The 18,663-nt window shown below is 54.6% G+C and overlaps 2 protein-coding genes across 2 annotated transcripts in view; one reads left to right on the forward strand and one right to left on the reverse strand.

Annotated features, from left to right (window-relative positions):
- CFAP99 (cilia and flagella associated protein 99) overlaps nucleotides 1-2,434 on the reverse strand; it is a 44,925-nt gene extending 42,491 nt beyond the window's left edge. Inside the window, exon 1 of the mRNA XM_050789974.1 lies at nucleotides 2,257-2,434. The gene's annotated coding sequence lies outside the window, so the exon portion shown is untranslated. The remainder of the gene's footprint in view (nucleotides 1-2,256) is intronic.
- ZFYVE28 (zinc finger FYVE-type containing 28) overlaps nucleotides 1-18,663 on the forward strand; it is a 165,354-nt gene that overhangs the window by 8,651 nt on the left and 138,040 nt on the right. Inside the window, exon 2 of the mRNA XM_050792260.1 lies at nucleotides 2,749-3,126. Coding sequence (XP_050648217.1) covers nucleotides 3,088-3,126 — 39 coding nt within the window. The 5' untranslated portion in view covers nucleotides 2,749-3,087. The remainder of the gene's footprint in view (nucleotides 1-2,748; nucleotides 3,127-18,663) is intronic.

Below are 18,663 nucleotides of genomic sequence, written 5' to 3' on the forward strand. Positions count from 1 at the left end.
ACTCTGACTTTTAGCTGGGTCTACTGCTGCCCAACTGAAAGATGGCATTTCCTAGCCTCCCTGGTAGCTGGGGCATGGTCTTGTGGCTACGTTCTCCCATCACCTTCAAGAAGTGGAAAGGTGTGAGACTTCTGGAAAGTCTCCCTGAACGAAGAGGGGCATATCCATCTTCTCTTTTGCAGCTGGTACCTGGGCTGAGGAGGTGATGGCAGGAATGTGGGCAGCCATCCTGGATCATGAAGAAATGTGAATGGCAGCTAGAAAAGTTGATCCTTGAGGACTTTGGGGCTGCCATACCAACCATGATTGCCTCTCCATGACCTCTTTTTTTTTTTTTTTTTTTTTTTGAGACGGAGTCTCGCTCTGTCGCCCAGGCTGGAGTGCAGTGGCGCGATCTCCACTCACTGCAAGCTCCGCCTCCCGGGTTCACGCCATTCTCCTGCCTCAGCCTCCCGTGTAGCTGGGACTACAGGTGCCCGCCACCACACTCGGCTAATTTTTGTATATTTAGTAGAGACGGGGTTTCACTGTGTTAGCCAGGATGGTCTCGATCTCCTGACCTCGTGATCCGCCCGCCTCGGCCTCCCAAAGTGCTGGGATTACAGGCGTGAGCCACCGTGCCCGGCAACCTCTTTTATAAAAGTATGAGTAATATTCTTGTTGAGGCCACTATGATGTTGGGATTTTTCAATACATGCAGCTAAACCTAACTGATACCCCAATTCCCCAAGTTCAGCCTTCATCCCATGCACAATTTCAAACTATAAAACAAAGGAAGGGAAGCTCTGAGCAGATAAAACTGCTCCAGGACCTGGAGTTGGCCAAGGATAGACCCAAAGAGAATAGCCATTCACTCAGTGGACAAGCCCATCAAGTGTCTACCCCAAGATCCTGTGCTGAAGAAATTATGGCTTTGGGAGCAGCAGGTTTTATGGGGGAAGATTGAGAGTGCAGTTTGGGACACGTTAAATTGAAGAGGATCTGTTAGGCGTCCAAATGGTGAAGAACAGGTAAACAGGAGTTTCAGGGTTGAGGCTAGAGATGCAGGTTTTGAGAAGTTTGGGAGAAAATGGTTGTTTATAAAACCACCTGACTGCAGGAAATCCCCAGGGAGGAGGTGGATAGAGTAGCTTCCAAGGACTGAGTCCAGGGTCTCCAGTGTTGAGAGGTCGGTGAGCAAGGTAGGCAACCAGCCAAGGAGATCAAGCAGGTGTGGCCAGGAGCAAGGAGGAAAAGTGGACAGAGTGATCTGTTCCAGCCAAGCGAGGATGGTGTGTTACGGAGAAGGCACAGTCGGCTGGGTCACCTGGTGGTGACAGTTCAAGGAAGAGATGAGCGCTGACCCCTGATCATCGGATTTTGCAACATCAAGGTCAAGGATGACTTTGATAAAGAGCTTCAGAGGAGTGGTTAGGTGAAAATCTGACTGGAGTAGGTTCCAGAAAGAACAGGTGGGAAGGAATTGGAGATAAGGGACAACTCCAGAAGGGTTTTACCCTTCAGAGGGTCGACTGTGGTAGGAAGAGGAGGTTAGGGAAAGTCAATTAGTTACTCAAAAATGAACATGGACCCCACCCCCAACTAAGAGAAATCTCAGATGCCAGCGCACCTAGGCTCACAATGAGTCTGATGGAATAAAGTGGTCATGGAGTCCACGGACCTTTCTGAGTACCTGGCCCTGGCTAGTAAGGACAACCAGGAACAGGTCATACTTCTAAATTCTGAACCAAGCAGGGCATGATTTCCATCTCCTGTGTCTCACATCTGCACGTTTCACCACAAGCCAGAAACGTGGTGCTGGTGCGGCAGGGAAAAGTGCAGCGCTGTGGGGTCAGGCCGACCCAGACCCGCCGTGATCTGGATGCAACCCCCACAGCCAGGGCACGCCGGCCTCGTTGTGCCTGCTTCTCCGGCCGTCAATGGGAAGTTTAAGTGAGGCCACGTGTGGGTTTTTAGCTCTCTGCTTGACACACAGCAGGTACTCTGAGGTGAGCGTTTTAAGGTACAAATTAGGGCACCATTGGGGGGAGTAGCGAGGGCGGGAGAGTATCTTTTTAGAACGCACCGCTGGTAGTGGTGATTTAAAAAAAAAAAAAAGAAAGAAAAAAAAGAGGCACCGTTCACTTTCATCGAGGAGCTGGGAAGAAGACCGAAAAGGTGTTTGGGAGAAGCAAGATGAGCAGCGAGTGAGAGGGACCGGCCGGCCGGTCATGAAAGTCGGCGGCGCGTAGCCCCGCACCTGTCCCGCCCCCGTACCTGGCGGGCCCTCCGGGCAGTCGAGCCCTCCTGCTGTCGCCACCTGCCGCCGCCACCTGCCGCCGCAGCAGTTTCCTCGACCAGCTGGGGCGAAGGGGTTGGCAGTCGCGGTCCGTCAGCTCCTGGTAGGCAGGACGCGGCGGCTGTTTGGCGTCGTCGCCTGGCAACCGGCTGCACGCTCCAGCGTCGTCGGGTGGACCACAACCCCCACAATGCACAGCGCCGCGGCGCGGCCCGGGACGCCAAGTCCTGGGCACCGCCTTCCCGCCATGTCCTTCGGGACTTGTAGTTTCTTGGATCCCCGGGCGTGGCGAGTCTCCCAGCCAGCAGAGAGCGCGCCTCGGCGGGGTGCGGCGCCCGCGCGCGGGGATTGGGCCGCCTCCGCCCCGCCCGTCCCGCCCGCCCGCCCGCCCCGCCCGCCGCTCGTGGTGGGCCCGGGGCTCGCGGCGCCATAGGCGCATGTGCGGCGCGGGGCGGCCGTGACCAGCGGAGTGCGGGGTGTCAGTGAGCAGCGAGGAGCCGCGCGCCCCCGTGCCCGCGTCTGTCCGTGCGCCCGAGCGCCAGAGCGCCAGAGCGCCAGCTCCCGGGTCTGAGGGTCCGCCCGGCGCGCCGCTTGCAGAGCATCCTCAGGGCCGCGCACCTGCCCCGCGCGCCTGCCCAGCGCACCTGCCCGCCGCCCGCTCGGCGCTCCGGGCTCAGCTCGCCAGCTTCCCCGCGACCGCGCGGGGGCTCCAGCCGTGCCTCCGCGTCCGCCCCGCGCCGCAGCCGGGCCCGGGCGCAGCGCTGCGGAGGGCGAGGGCCGCCCGGAGTCCGGCCAGGGCCGGCGCGGCGATGATGAACAGGTTCCGAAAGTGGCTCTACAAACCCAAGGTGAGCGGCCCCGCTCGGGCCGGATGCCCCCCGCGCCGAGGCCTCTCCCTTCCCCAGGACCGCCCGTCCCCCCTACGAGACGGACCCCCTTTTCCTGTCCGTGGCCGGCCTCTTCCCCCACCGCCGACATACTTCCCTCCACTCCGCGACTTGGACAGACCTTCATCGCCCTGTCCCTGGGGCGGGTCCGAACGTCCCTCCTCGCTTCCTAAGCCCAGGTCCAGGACTGACCCTCCTGCTCCTCCTCTCGGGCCGGGGAGCACTTTCCCTCTCCCTTTTTCCAGGGCCACAACGGGCCCCTCTCCCTCCTCATCCCGGTCCTGGACGGTGCCCTCCTACACTTCGTGGTCCCCAGCCCGCGGGCCTGGAGCAGACCCCCTACTACTTATCCGTCTCCCCTCCCTGAACCAGGGATGCTCCCTCATTCCCCTCCTGCCCCCACCCCCGTTGTCCTGGGCCGGGAATGGACCTCCCTCCGCACTCCAGAACAGACCCTCTCCCCACTTCCCCAGGTTCTGAGAGAAGCCACATTTCCCAATCCCTGGGTCCAGGGCAGACCCGTCCTTCCGAGTCCAGAGAGGATCCTGATGGCGGCCTCCCTTCCCGAACCAGGACTGACCCACACCTCGGCCCAGTTGGCGTCCCCTCCCTTGTCCCCATCCTTGTCCCTTCCCCACCCGCGTCCTCTGGAATCCGGGACAGGTCCTCCGCCCGGCCCTTGGGACGAGCGCGCCGGTGGCCAGCAGCCTTGGCGGGGCTGGAGGTGCGGCTCCACAGCCCGCGCCTGCGGCCCTCCTAGCGCCATGGGGTCGGGGTCCGGGCGGCGCTCTCCGTGCCTCGGCGGCTGCGCCAGTCGCACTGCAGGCGCTGCGTCCCCGCCGCCCGCTTGGGGCTCGTGTCCGCTGCAGCCGGAGCAGGGCCGGGCGCGCTCGGCGCGGGGTAGAGGCGCGGCGGTGCTCGGGATCCCGGCGCAGGGTCCAGGGCGCATCTGGGCGTCCGAGGGTGGCACCCTGGGGCCGGCGCAGCGGGGAGGCCCTGGCCCTGAGATCTTGGGAGAGGGCACGGCTCGGGTGGGGTCACCGCGGCGACCAAGGGCGGGAGTGGGGCCAGCGCTGCGTCCGGGCAGCTCGGATATCCAAGGCCACTGCGTTGCCGACCCACCCCTCCTCCCTCCGCTGGCCACCTTTCTCCGTCCAGCGTCCCAGACCGCCGCCTCCACCGTGGGTGAGCTGTCACGGCGGAGATTTCCTGAAATCCGTGCCTCGCGTGCGCCCATTCCAGGAAGGCGGGAGGTGGGTTTGGAAGATCGGCACGGAGGTTCGAGGGCGAACTCAGGGCCCAGAAGGGCGCGTGCTTCACGCCTTTGAGGTCGGGGAATTCTATTTGTCGTTGCAGGAGTGTTGGGTTGAGGGCTTACGGTACATGCTCGGCCTTAGCCTGACCGGGAGGGGATTCAGGGTTCCTGTGGCGGCACTCCCTTCTCCCAACCTCCCTGCCCCTAGCAGCGACTTCTTAAGGGTTCGTCCGGAGCCTTGCGCTTCCTAGCGCTGGGTGTGGTTTGGGGCCGAGCCGTCTGCGCCCAGCCTCTCCTCCTGCGGCGCCTCCGAGCCCCTCTCGGTCCTGCCTGCTGCCCCCATGCGCCTCTGCCGGGGGAGGGCGGTGGCCTCTGGATAGCTGTATGAGTGGCGTTTGGTTCCAGTGACTTTTCCTCACCAGTTACGGAAAACCAAGTCGGCTTGTAAAACGGCGTTTTGAGAGCGTGCAGCAGCATTATTTTCTGTGACACAAAGCGGGAGGCAGCTGGAGAAAGGTGTCTCAGGTCTTAAAGTAACATTCTGGTGTCGCTGAAAGCACTTGCTGGGACACTAGGGGATGCCCCTCCGGACGTGGCTGTGGAAGAGGCCGCATTTGGGGGGGACACCCTCCTAATTGTGTTGAAAAGGAAGGAAAAATAATTGTAGACTCTGTTTCATAAGTAGCTGAGTAATTTCAGAATGGCCTTGTCTGTTTTCGTTTAGGGAAGACACTTTAAAGGTAGAACATGATACTAGAGGTTGTCCCAAGAATTAGGAATTGTGTTTCTAACTTTTCGTCTTCAGCAGACAGCTGGCTTTCCAGGCAGGGGGCAGGCACTGAGAGGGCACCGCCAGTGAATCAGCTGATCCCAGGAGTCAGCCCAGAGCTGTGTGCCTCTGGAGAAGGGAGGGAACAGGATTCGTTTGGACCTCTCCTTTTTCTCGTTGTCTTCTCCCCGCATGCTGTCTGGTACTAGCTCCAGAGCTCTGGACTTGAGGCGTATCTCCAACTCAGATCTGTCTCCGGCCATGGCATGGCATTTTCTGGGAGCTGGTGCCCTGTGGGCAGTCTGAACTTGGGCTGTCTCTTATTTGAGATCTGTCTTTGGAGTTAAATATCTTGATTGTTTGAAGGGTTGGAGTATGTTATGTCATTCCAGAGCTTTTCATTTTTCAAACCAAAGCTCAGATTCTTGTCTTGGATTATGAATTGAATTTTATGCTTCTCCTTCTTGTCTAATTTAACACATTTTGGCACAAATAAGCACAAAGTCAGTCCTGGGAAGATTCTGGGCCTGGAAGAGTTGAAGTGTTAAACGTTAGCTGTGGGAGGATGTGTCTGGGGGAGACTGTTGCCTGCAGTTAGGAATTTTTTTTCCCACTTTATTTAGATAGATGTACAATTCAAACTGAATTTTTAATTGAATTCCTGCTTTGGTTTAAAACTGCACAGTGAGCTTATTTTTATAAATTTTTAAGTGTGTGTGTGTGTGTGTGTGTGTGTGTGTGTGTTTGTAGAGACAGGGTCTCACTATGTTGCCCAGGCTGGACTCAAATTCCTGGCCTCAAGCAATCCTCTTGCCTCAGCCTCCCGAAGCGCTGGGATTACAGGTGTGAGCCACTGTGCCTGGCCAACACTGAGCTCCTTGTTCGTTACAATATGGTGGAAAATATTCTGAAATGAAAATATTATTCACCATTCTTATAGTTTTAAAAAGCAGTTGGAAATGCTTAAAAATATTCCTGTGTGACATAAATTTTGATATCTGAATAAAAAGTAGCTACTACATTAGCTACCTAAGTTGAGTAAAAGAATGCCTGATGAATAATACAAAAGTTTAACATTAAAATGACATTTGCAAATTGTATTTCTATTCACTTTCTTAATCAGTCTTTTAAACACCAATATGATTTTTCTTGGTGTTAAGTGTTCAGATCTTTTAAGTATTATCCTGACTTTGAACACTACCTGGAAGAGACGTGCAGGAAAACCTGTCAGCTTGTCCTGCTTTACTGATGTTGGTGAAATACTTTCTTGCTTTTCTTTAAAGTCTTTTCAAGAGAGTTTATGCTTTAGAAAGGCAAACCATTTTGGCATGGTTGATGTCTTCATTTGAAACAAAAGTGTCAGTGCTGTGTTTCTTGCTTGGTTATGACTTTCTATTGATTGACCTGGCTAGAGGTTCCTGGTCACTAGGGGGTGAGAACTCCCGGCAAGGGGGAAAGGGATCTGGACACTTACCTGGACCTGGGCAAGATTTCCTGGCCATCACCAAAGAGCATATTAATAATCACCCAGGATGAATTTGTGTTTCCCATCTTTGAGGAGGAATTGACCCTCGGTGGGTTATGCTGGCCAGGTGGATGGGGTCGTTCTTGTATGGCTGGTTACCATGCTCAACCTTGCACTCTGAGAAGAGCTCGCTTGTCTGCACCCCCAGACCGTTTTCAGAGTGGGGGCTATTAACCTTTCTTGTCCTCCCGCTATGTAGGAGAACATTCCTTTAAATCTGCCTTACTGAGTGATATGTATTCGGCAACTTCCTGTAAACATTCCGGGCCCCGATTAGCAATGACATGGCCTTTGCCAAGAGAAGCCTGAGTGACTTGCTGGGTGTGTGTGCTTTATAAAAGAAGAACCCTTTGGGTTTGGTAAAATCCACCTGGGGGCCAACCCCACTGGCATGTTTTGTGGGAACCTGCTAGGACTGAGCAGTACTGAGCATAGGACTGAGCAGTACTGAGCATAGGACCTCCTGCCCTTTGGCTCTTGTGTTAACCCCGCCTCAGTCATCCGAGGATTTCCAGGGTTCCAGCCCACTTGGTCACGGGCCCTTGAAGAGAGCTGCTTATTGGTGGCCAGCACTCTGTACCTTGGCCACCTGGCTGAGAGGGGCGGCACCCTGGAAACGAACTGGCAGATGGGGGCGGGCCCCAGAGTTGGGGGTGGGGCAAGGTCTGGATATATCTGTTTGGTCCTGATGTGCAGAGATGAGGCGCAACTTGGTCCTCCTTTCAGGGCTCCCCACTGGTGGCTGAGGGTGGGGGATGATGACAGAGACCCCCCAGAACTACACAGCTGGGGCTTGGAATGCTGTGGGAGGGGTCTTGATGGAGACTGGGACCTGGCACGAGTGGGACCTATGAGAGGGCAGTCACCAGCATGTGCCTCGACTTCCCTGCTTTGCGTCACCTGGGAAATGAATTGCTGTCCCTACAGCACTGTGTCCGTGCCCCATGCCAAGCGCAGACCCTGTTCCAGGGGCTTGGGATTTGAGTGATAACTTCTAGCCAGGCTACTGATGAATTAGTTTTCAACTGATAAACTCCAAGTGCCCAGCTGTGGCAGGGGGTTGTCCTTGGTCTGGCACGTTTCTCTCTGAGATGAGCTGCTGGAAAGTCAGCGTTCCGGATGCTGCACAGGCTGAGCCCGGCGGTGCTCCCTCTCCTGGCGGGCGCCTGGCACGGAGGGGGCTCGGGAAGTCCTGGGAGGATGCTTGGCAGCGCTGAGTCAGAGTAGGCGTGGCTGGCCCTGCACACCGGTCCCTCTCTGTTGCATGGGGTTCTCTGAATTCAGAGGGCTCTGGGACTCCCCCGGCTCTGCATCCAGGTCATGCTACCCCTCCCAGAGAGCCTTCCTTTCCACATCAGCACTCAGGCTGTGGTCAGCAGGAGTGCAGTGCGGACGCCTGAGAGTCCATCTGCTCTTAAAGTGGCTTTGTAGAACCCGCTCCCTGGCCTCCTAGGAAGTGACTCTCAGCGGGCAGCTCACAGCTCATTTCCTGCGCTTTGCTGAGGTTTCTGTTTGTGGTCGGGGGAGTGTGGGACCTCACATGCCTTGCCCTGTGCCAGCGGCATTTGCAGGGCAATTAAGAGCCTGGGCTGCAGACAGAGGGCGAGCATCACTCGCTGTGCCGACGCTGTCATCACTCAGGGCTCTCCTTCCCTGGCAGGGCAGGGCAGAGTACTTACTGGAAACGTCTGGTATGGTTTCTGTTAAATGGGCGAGTCGGAGGCAGGGAGTCAAGAGCTTCATATAATTGGTATTTGGACTCAGCAGGCAGGACAGATGGGGGAGGGAAGCAGGGCCCCAGTGTCCTCCCCCACAGGCTCAGTGTTTTTAGGTCATTTTATTCGACCTTAAGAGGAGAGATGGGTAATTTAAGGAGGCTTCAGTGGCCGGTTTCAGCCACCAAGAATTCCCAGAATACCGGGTGTGCTTGCTCTAAATGTGTGCAAGTGCACATCTGAGAGCTGGTAAGTGACGGCCAGGGTGTGGTTTCGTTTGAGTTGACAGCCTTGTGCAGCTACAGGGTGTGCCGGGTGCAAAGGCGAATAATGGTGAGCTGATTCCAGTTCAAAGAAAAATAAATGCTGGGAAGACTGTGGGTTTCAGTGCTTCCCCAGTGTTTTCTTGTCTTCAGTGGTTGCTGGCCATGTGTCTAAGTAGCATGGGAGCTCCAGGGCCTGGCTGGGGATTCCTGTCCCTCCCACACCTGTGCCTCAGTTTCCCTAGTGTCAGGTGGGCATGCTGAGACCTGCCTTGTGGAATTGTTGGGAGCATGTGAGGAGACCATCTCTGTCCAAGACTCACAGGAACAGTTTAACCACTGACCCCAGTCAATACTGGGAGAACCAGTGGGTGGTGTAAGCACGCGGGGACTTCCACACAACCAACATTTAGCTACTTAGGGTTTCATGTCAGTATTTCTTGGAGTCCCAGAGACCATCACAGCTTCCAGTTCCTCCAGCCAGGCCATTCTGAGAGTGAAAGGGTCTCAGTGGGGGCCTGACACCCCTGCGCCTTTTTCTGGTGGGTGGCAGGTGCTTGGTTGCTGGGAACAGACCCTGACTTAGGACACCTCAGGCATCCCTGTGGGCCCAGTTACAGGTCCCCCTGATGATGAAGGATGCCGCCCTGCGCCTGCCTGCGCCCCAGGCATCCCCACAGGCCTGGTTACATGTCCCCCTGAGGATGAAGGATGTGCACTGCCCCTGCCCGCGCCCCAGGGGAGAGATGCTGTCATGTCACCCACCACACGAAGACCTGCTTCATCTGTGGTTGACAGGACCAGGGCTGACTGCAGCTGGTGTGGGCAGCAATGGGGTTCACCATGTCGGACTGATCCCCAAACCTCTCATGCTGTCCTCCCATGGCCCGTGCCCCATTTGTTGTCTGGATGCTCAGGACCTAGGAGAGGACTCCAGGGCTCTGGGGTGGCAGCGGGGAAGGGGTTGGGGTGCACTCACCCTGCACCGTGATGTGAGGGGGATAAACTTCTATCAGTTAAGGCACTGAGGTTTGAGGGTCGTTTGTGAATGTTTAAACTATGCTGATGCACCCTGTTTTACAAATGGGGTCTCAGGACAAGTCACTTTGCTGGAACCTCTACAGCCAGGAGGACTCAGGTCCGTGGGACCCCAGGGCTGGCACCCGCGTTTGTCAGGCAAAGTCTCCTTTCCTGCAGGAAGGAACTGGACTGTCATCGGATTTTACATGAGTCCCATTTGGTGAAACGATTACTTTTGTGCTTTGTTCAGTTGGATTGCAAAAAAAACTTAGATATTGATGGGCAAGTCAAGTGTTTGAAGGAGGAAGACAAAAGTGAATGGATATTTTTTGACTGATCTGAATAGATTAAGCACAAGTAGAATAGAACATTTTATGTTATGGTAATTTATGTAGAATAGTTGGATAAGATGAATGGAATGATTTTTTCCTTCTTACAGTAAGTATTCTGAAGCTCTTCCATTTCTCATTGTTTTCCTGCTGGAGGGAGGCAGGGGGTGTAGGGGGCACATCAAGTGGGGCGCCCTCCATGGCTGAGGAGCGTGGGTCCAAACTGCAAGGCTGGCTCTCTCAGTCTCTGCCATGGGTGTGGTTTTGCTCCAGCTGTGCTGGCCCTGGCTCTCCCGCACCAGATGGGGTGCTATTTTACACTGGCTTCTTGGGGAGACTGGGCTAACACACCCAGGATGGTGGCCTTAGGGCAATTTTTTTTTCTTTGGATTTCAGTTTTTGAGAATGTTTCCAATTATTTTTAGGGATATCATGATTACAAAAAACACCTAAAAGCAGAATCAACTACTTAAATGTCAGATACATTTAAGAATTGTACACTCATGGGCCGGGCGCGGTGGCTCAAGCCTGTAATCCCAGCACTTTGGGAGGCCGAGACGGGCGGATCACGAGGTCAGGAGATCGAGACCATCCTGGCTAACACAATGAAACCCCGTCTCTACTAACAAAATATAAAAAACTAGCCGGGCGAGGTGGCGGGCGCCTGTAGTCCCAGCTACTCGGGAGGCTGAGGCAGGAGAATGGCGGGAACCCAGGAGGCGGAGCTTGCAGTGAGCTGAGATCCGGCCACTGCACTCCAGCCTGGGTGACAGAGCGAGACTCGGCCTCAAAAACAAAAACAAAAACAAAAACAAAAAAAAAAAAAAAGAATTGTACACTCATGTTCATAGCAGCTCTATACATAACAGCCAAAAGGGGGAAACAGATAACTGTGGTCCCTCCGCACCATGGCGTGATACTAGCATTAGAAAAGGAGGATGTTCTGGCCAGGTGTGGTGGCTCCCGCCTGTAATCCCAGCAGTTTGTGAGGCTGAGACCGGCAGATCACGAGGTCAGGAGATTGAGACCATCTTGGTTAACACAGTGAAACCCTGTCTCTACTAAAAATACAAAAAAATTAGCCGGGCGTAGTGGCGGGCACCTATAGTCCCAGCTACTTGGGAGGCTGGAGGCAGGAGAATGGCGTGAACCCGGGAGGCAGAGCTTGCAGTGAGCCGAGATGGCGCCACTGCACTCCAGCCTGGGGACAGAGCGGGACTCTGTCTCATTAATAAATAAATAAATAAAATTTAAAAAAATGAACAACAAAAAAAAGGGGAGGATGTTTTGATACAAGCCATCGCCACGAGCCTGGAAGACGGGATGCTAATCGAAAGAAGCCAGTTGCGAAAGGTTGCATCTTGTGTGATTCCATTTCTATGAAATGTCCAGAAGAGGCAGAACCATTGAGACAGAAAGCAGACTGGCGGTTGTGAGGGGCTGGAGAGCGGAAGTGGAAATGGGGAGTGACGATTTACAGGGCATGGGGTTTCCTTTTGGGGTGATGAAAAGGTTTTGACGCAGCGAGAGGTGATGGTTGGGAGGCATTGCGAATGCAGTAAATGTCATTGAATTGTACCCTCTAAGATGGCTGATTGTATGTTGTGTGGATTTCACCTCAGTTAAAAAAAAAAGGAATTGTAGCAGTTTTTGAGGTTAACAGATAATCAAGGGAAAAGGTGTTTTGCCCCTGAGTGAAAAAAAATAGGAAAATAGGCCCAGGGCCACGGTTCCCGAGCTTGGCTTTCTGGGGAAGGCAGCTGACTTGGGGGTTTGGAAGGCACCCTGCCAGCCTGGCCTGCTGACTGAGGCTACCTGGCTGGGGCATCTTCCTGGCCTCTGAAGATGGATCCTCAAGTCCCAGCCCAGCCTCTCCTCCCACCCTGGGCTGCTGCCGGGACCTTTGTCCTGGGGCTTCCAGCAGACAGCGTGAAGGAGTTCTGTGTCTGGGACTCATCATGGTTGGGTAGTTCTGACAAATTTCTCAGACCAACCTCCTCCCACAGAGCTGCCTGCAGGGACGAGCCCCCCCGACCCCACCATGGGTGTGCTAGACTCAGCCTTCTCACAGCGCCGGCAGGGGCTGCCCAGTGGGAAGCTCCAAGGCTGTCAGGCCATGTGGGCCTTGCCTGAGCCAGGGATCGGAGGGACAGCCAGCAGAGTGGGGGCGAGGGGGCTGCTGAGATGTGAATGGCAAGGGAGTATGGGTCGGGGAGCCTGAAAGCCTCGGTGCACTTGGAGCACAGGGGACAAGGTAGGGTCGCTGCAGATGGGGTTGGGAGGTTGCCTGGGGATGGGTCACAGGCACAGAAGGTAGGGGGCATGATGGGGTCAGCACTGCTGTTTGTGGGGTCCTTCCAGGCCTGCTGCGGGAGAGACAAGACTGGAAGCTGCGACTGGTGGGTGGCGGGGATTCCAGCGAGAGGATGGCAGCAGGCAACTCTGGATGGAGAAAGTGGATAGATCTGGGCCTGGAGGGGGTAGGATCTGGGTGGGGGAGGGGTGCTGTTTGGGGATGGGGAGCCTGGGAGAGGAGCTGCAGGGTGGAGGGTGGGGGTGGGGGTGAAGGAGTTGGGGTTTGGACAGTGTGTTTGATGGCCGTGCAACTCCTCGGGGAATGTCAGGGTGGGGGGCCAGGGGCGTTCAGGGCTGTATTGCAGACCGTGTAAAGGCAGACCTCCCCACTGCGAGGTGCCCAGGAATGTTGCATAAAATCACGAAAACACTTTTAAAAGTACTGAGCTTGCAGAAGAGAAGGCGTAACCCCTAGTGCCAGGAATAAGAGGAAACTAAAACCTAAATTTGAGAACATGGGAGGGTCCAAGGGTCCACTTAGAAACCTGGAACTGAGAGCTTCAAACCATCACTGCTGCCCCCCGTCAGGATTGGGGGCATCAGCCCGTGGGGTGCTGGTCTTCTGGGTGGGGCTCACCTGGGCGTGGCTTCATCTAGGTGGGGCTTCTATGGGCAGGGCTTACTGTGTGGGGCCATCTAGATGGGCTTCGTCTGGGTGGGGTATCAGCATCTAGATGGGCTTCGTCCGGGTGGGGTTTCATCATCTAGATGGGCTTCGTCTGGGTGGGGTATCAGCATCTAGATGGGCTTCGTCTGGGTGGGGTATCATCATCTAGATGGGCTTCGTCTGGGTGGGGTATCATCATCTAGATGGGCTTCGTCTGGGTGGGGTATCAGCATCTAGATGGGCCTCGTCTGGGTGGGGTATCATCATCTAGATGGGCCTCGTCTGGGTGGGGTATCAGCATCTAGATGGGCTTCGTCTGGGTGGGGTTTCAGCATCTAGATGGGCTTCGTCTGGGTGGGGTATCAGCATCTAGATGGGCTTCGTCTGGGTGGGGTATCATCATCTAGATGGGCTTCGTCTGGGTGGGGTATCAGCATCTAGATGGGCTTCGTCTGGGTGGGGTATCATCATCTAGATGGGCTTCGTCTGGGTGGGGTATCATCATCTAGATGGGCTTCGTCTGGGTGGGGTATCATCATCTAGATGGGCTTCGTCTGGGTGGGGTATCATCATCTAGATGGGCTTCGTCTGGGTGGGGTATCATCATCTAGATGGGCTTCGTCTGGGTGGGGTATCATCATCTAGATGGGCTTCGTCTGGGTGGGGTATCATCATCTAGATGGGCTTCGTCTGGGTGGGGTATCATCATCTAGATGGGCTTCGTCTGGGTGGGGTATCATCATCTAGATGGGCTTCGTCTGGGTGGGGTATCATCATCTAGATGGGCTTCGTCTGGGTGGGGTATCATCATCTAGATGGGCTTCGTCTGGGTGGGGTTTCATCATCTAGATGGGCTTCGTCTGGGTGGGGTTTCATCATCTAGATGGGCTTCGTCTGGGTGGGGTATCATCATCTAGATGGGCTTCGTCTGGGTGGGGTATCAGCATCTAGATGGGCTTCGTCTGGGTGGGGTATCATCATCTAGATGGGCTTCGTCTGGGTGGGGTATCATCATCTAGATGGGCTTCGTCTGGGTGGGGTTTCAGCATCTAGATGGGCTTACCTGGGTAGGGTATCATCATCTAGATGGGCTTCGTCTGGGTGGGCTTCTCCATGAGCACACACTCTGGCATGCATAAGCTCAAACCAAGCCAAGAGACTGAGGATAGAAACCACAAGGCAGGCCAGGCGCGGTGGCTCACGCCTGTAATCCCAGCACTTTGGGAGGCCAAGGCAGGTGGATCACGAGGTCAGGAGGTCGAGACCAGCCTGGCCAACATGGTGAAACCCTGTCTCTACTAAAAATATAAAATTAGCTGGGTGTGGTGGTGCGTGCCTGTAATCCCAGCTACTCAGGAGGCTGAGGCAGGAGAATCTCTTGAATCTGGAGGCGGAGGTTGCAGTGAGCGGAGACTGCGCCATTACACTCCAGCCTGTGCAATTGTGGGAGCTTCTGAGGCACGGAGGGATGAGAAGGTTCAAGATGCAACTCCTGGGACTTCAGGAGCAAGAGCAGGGAGAGAGAGGAGGCTGTTTTCCACTCACGGCTGAGAGTCTTCCTGAGTTGAATCATCAGGTTCATAAGCCCACACCCCAGATGGGATCAGTGGCACAGCATTCTGAGCATCCGAGGGGCCTAAGGGGACGGGCCACAATCTCACAGGGGCCTCTGCTGGACTGGCTGAATACTGGAGGCCCGGAGGACTGTGGAGCGAAATCTTTCAAGGGCCACAGGGAGCAAAGTCAGAGCAGAGTTCTGGGCTTAGCTGAGCTGCCATTTGTGGAGGGGAGCAAAATGGAAGACAGTTTTAGATGAAGACAAAAAAGTAACCGCCCCCAAATCTTTGCTGAAGAAGTACTGGAAAATGTACTCCAAGAGGAGAATCAAAGTCAGAAGGAGGGAGTGGGAGGCAAGGTGCAATGGTGGGCACAGGAGTCGGGCAGGGAGTGGGTAGATGGGAGCAGCAGTCACCTTGGGGAGCGTGAGCATCCGTGCTCCTGGCAAGGGGGAGTAGAAATTCTGGACAGCAAGCCTGGACAGCAATCAGAGCTGGTGCTGAGGTCTTTGATGATTTGCGATAAGGCTGGATTTGAGACCATGAGCTAAGTGTGTGAATTACCACAGGGCAGGCACTAGGATAACAGTCCCAGAGAAGGGATAACTTCTAAACCAGGAGAGGGAGGAAGGAGAATAAGGGAAAGAATTCAATCAAAGCAGGAAGGGATGAGAAGAGGGCAGCAAAGCAAAGCACAACAAACAAAAAGCAAAAAATAAAGCCGAAGAAATAATTGCACATAAATCGGGAATTACAGTGAGTGGAGCAAAGCCACCTCCCAGGCAGAGACTGAGAGTGCACTTGTGCGTTGAACAATCCGGCCTTGTGCTGTTGACGAGAGGCGTCCACAAGACAGCTTGTGAAAGGAAAGGTTGAAAGGAAAGGGGCAGAAAAGGTGAACCAGGCCTTTACCAAAAGCAAGGAAGTGAAGTTCTTTCTCCCTGTGTCAGGTAAGCACGGAGCTCAAAGCAAAATGACAGCATGTTTCCCCACAGGGAGGGGCTGGCTTCCTGCTGCACACTGGCGGCTCCCAGGCCTCCCTGCCCCACCTTTTTAGTCCTGGTCTCAGTCACAGGAGCTCTCGGGCAGCCCCTTCCCAGTGGGTTTTTTTTTTTTTTGAGACAGAGTCTTCTCTGTGGCTCAGGCTGGAGTATAGTGGCATGATCTTGGCTCACTGCTACCTCTGCTTTCCGGGTTCAAGTGATTCTCCTGCCTCAGCCTCTCGAGTAGCTGGGATTATAGGTATACACCACCACACCCAGCTAATTTTTGTATTTTTGACAGAGATGGGGTTTCATCATGTTGGCCAGGCTGGTCTTGAACTCCTGATTTCAAGTGATTCACCTGCCTCGGCCTCCCAAAGTGCTGGGATTACAGGCAGGTGCCACCATGACTGGCTAATTTCCTTTCTTTTTCCTTTTCCTTTTCTTTTTCCTTTTCCTTTTCTTTCCTTTCCTTTCCTTTCCTTCTTTTTTTTGAGATGGAGTCTCGTTCTGTGGCCCAGGTTGGAGTGTAGTGGTATGATCTTGGCTCACTGCAACCTCTGCCTCCTGAGTTCAAGTGATTCTCCTACCTCAGCCTCCTGAGTAGCTGGGATTACAGGCCAGGCCACCACACCCGGCTAATTTTTGTATTTTTAGTAGAGAGGGGGTTTCACCATGTCGGCCAGGGTGGTCTCGAACTCTTGACCTCAGATGATCCCCCCACCTCGGCTTCCTAAAGTGCTGGGATTACAGGCGTGAGCCACCGTGCCTGGCCAGTGGGCATTTTGAAACTGTTGAAAGAACCAAGAGAACCCGAGGGACAGTGACAGGAGGACTGGCTTTCGGCCTCGCCCGGTCCCCTCCTGACCACTCCAAGGGCCGTGAGGTCTCAGGGACAATGGGCACTGGGACCACTGTCCTGTGCCCCGGCCACTTCCCTCTAAGCTAGGGAAGGCTTCCCACCTGCAGATCTCAGAGCCTGGCCCTGCCCGAGGTTACAGCTCGGCCATGTGGCTGGGCGCAGTGGGAGTGGGAATGACAGGAAACTGTAAGGCTGCTCAGCGCACCCATCAATAGACCATCAGCACGTCGATCTGCAGCCTCCCACGGTGTTCGAAATCTGAGGAAGTCCCATTGGTCTTCTCAAACTTGGTCCAGTTGGTGTGCGCCTGACACTTCTGTAAAGGCCACAGACTGTGGGTGGTAAGGCCTGCCTCATAGCTCACTGTGGGGAGAGAACAGAAAAGCAGGTGCTGGTGCACCCCACCTTCCCTTCACGGTGCTGCTCAGAGTATGGGGAAGACACATGACTTCTCTCCTGAAGGCCCCAGGCCCAGCACCGCTTGGCCCAGGCCACTCTGTGGGGTTATCTGGGGCTCACTTTAGAACTGTCCAAGGATATGCCTTTGGGCACAAATTCGGCTTATGGATGAGGTTTGTTATGGTTCATTTTTGTATATATTTTAATCTTTTTTTTTGTTTGTTTGTTTTTGAGACAGAGTCTTGCTCTGTCGCCCAGGCTGGAGCGCAGTGGCCGGATCTCGGCTCACTGCAAGCTCCGCCTCCCGGGTTTACGCCATTCTCGGCTCACTGCCTCAGCCTCCCGGGTTTACGCCATCCCTGCCTCAGCCTAGTAGCTGGGACTACAGGCGCCCGCCACCTCGCCCGGCTAGTTTTTTTTTTGTATTTTTTAGTAGAGACGGGGTTTCACTGTGTTAGCCAGGATGGTCTCGATCTCCTGACCTCGTGATCCGCCTGTCTCGGCCTCCCAAAGTGCTGGGATTACAGGCTTGAGCCACCGCGCCCGGCCTATTTTAATCTTTTAAGAAATTGAAGTGTGGCTGGGCATGGTGGCGCACGCCTATAATCCCACCTATTTTGGGTGGCCAAGGGGGACGGATCGCTTGAGCCAAGGAGTTTGAAGCTGCAGTGAGCTATGACTGTGTCACTGCACTCCAGCCTGGGCAAGGGCGACAGAGCAAGACCCTGTCTCAAAAAAAAAAAGTGAGACTGAGAGGGTGAAATGCATAGAATATATAGGCAACCATTGAAAGCAAGCCATCAGTGATACTTCCTGTATTCACAGTGTGGTGCAGTCATTGGCTCTCTCTGGTTTCAAAACTTTTCATCATCCTCTATAAACGCCCCGTTTCTATTATGTAGTCAGTCACTCCCCACTCACCCTGCCCCTGGCCCCCGGAACCTCCAGTCGGCTTTCCGTCTGCGGATTTGCCTTTTCTGGACATCTAGAAGGAATTGCATGCTGTGGGGCCTTTTGTGTCTGGCTTCTTCCAGTTTCATCCGTGTTGTGGCATGTATTAGCATTTCATTTTTATGGCTGAATAATATTCCATTAGTGGACAGACCACTTTTTGTTTTCCATTCACCTGCTGATGGACATTTGGGTAGTCTCCATTTTTGGCTGTCATGAATGACGCTAGCATGAGCGTGTGTGTTCGCGTCTTTGTAATCTGATTCTCTTGGGGAGGTGCTCGGATGGAATTACGGTGTAGCTCCATCTTCAGCTTTTTGAGGGACTGCCAACTGCTTTCCGCATTGTGATTCTTATTTTTTTTTTGAAATGAAGTTTCACTCTTGTCACCCAGGCTGGAGTGCAATGGCACGATATCTGCTCACTGCAACCTTTGCCTCTCGGTTTCAAGCTGTTCTCCTGCCTCGGCCTCCTGAGTAGCTGGGACCACCACACCCAGCTAATTTTTTTGTGTTTTTAGTAGAGATGGGGTTTCACCATGTTGGCCAGGCTGGTGTCGAATTCCTGACCTCAGGTGATCCGCCTGCCTTGGCCTCCCAAAGTGCTGGGATTACAGGTGTGAGCCACTGCGGCTGGCTTCCACTGTGGTTCTTGACAGAGAGTGGGTCATCAGAGGCGGGGTTGGTGAGTGCTGTGAGGGGCCTGAGAGGGAATCTGTGGCCCCACTGTGTGCCATGGCTTTGGGCTGCCCCAGCCCTGGTGAGCAGAGTGCCCTGATAGGACTCCCGCGTTTCCTGTGCTTGTAAATCAAGTCAAACCCCTTGAAACCATAGGCCTGGGGAGGTCTTCAAAAGTGGGGCTATGTCCTCCCACCACAATCTAGGGCTGGCCAGGGCCATGCTCTGAGAA

Source organism: Macaca thibetana, chromosome 5 (genome assembly GCF_024542745.1).
Source record: "Macaca thibetana thibetana isolate TM-01 chromosome 5, ASM2454274v1, whole genome shotgun sequence".
Lineage (NCBI taxonomy): Eukaryota > Metazoa > Chordata > Mammalia > Primates > Cercopithecidae > Macaca > Macaca thibetana.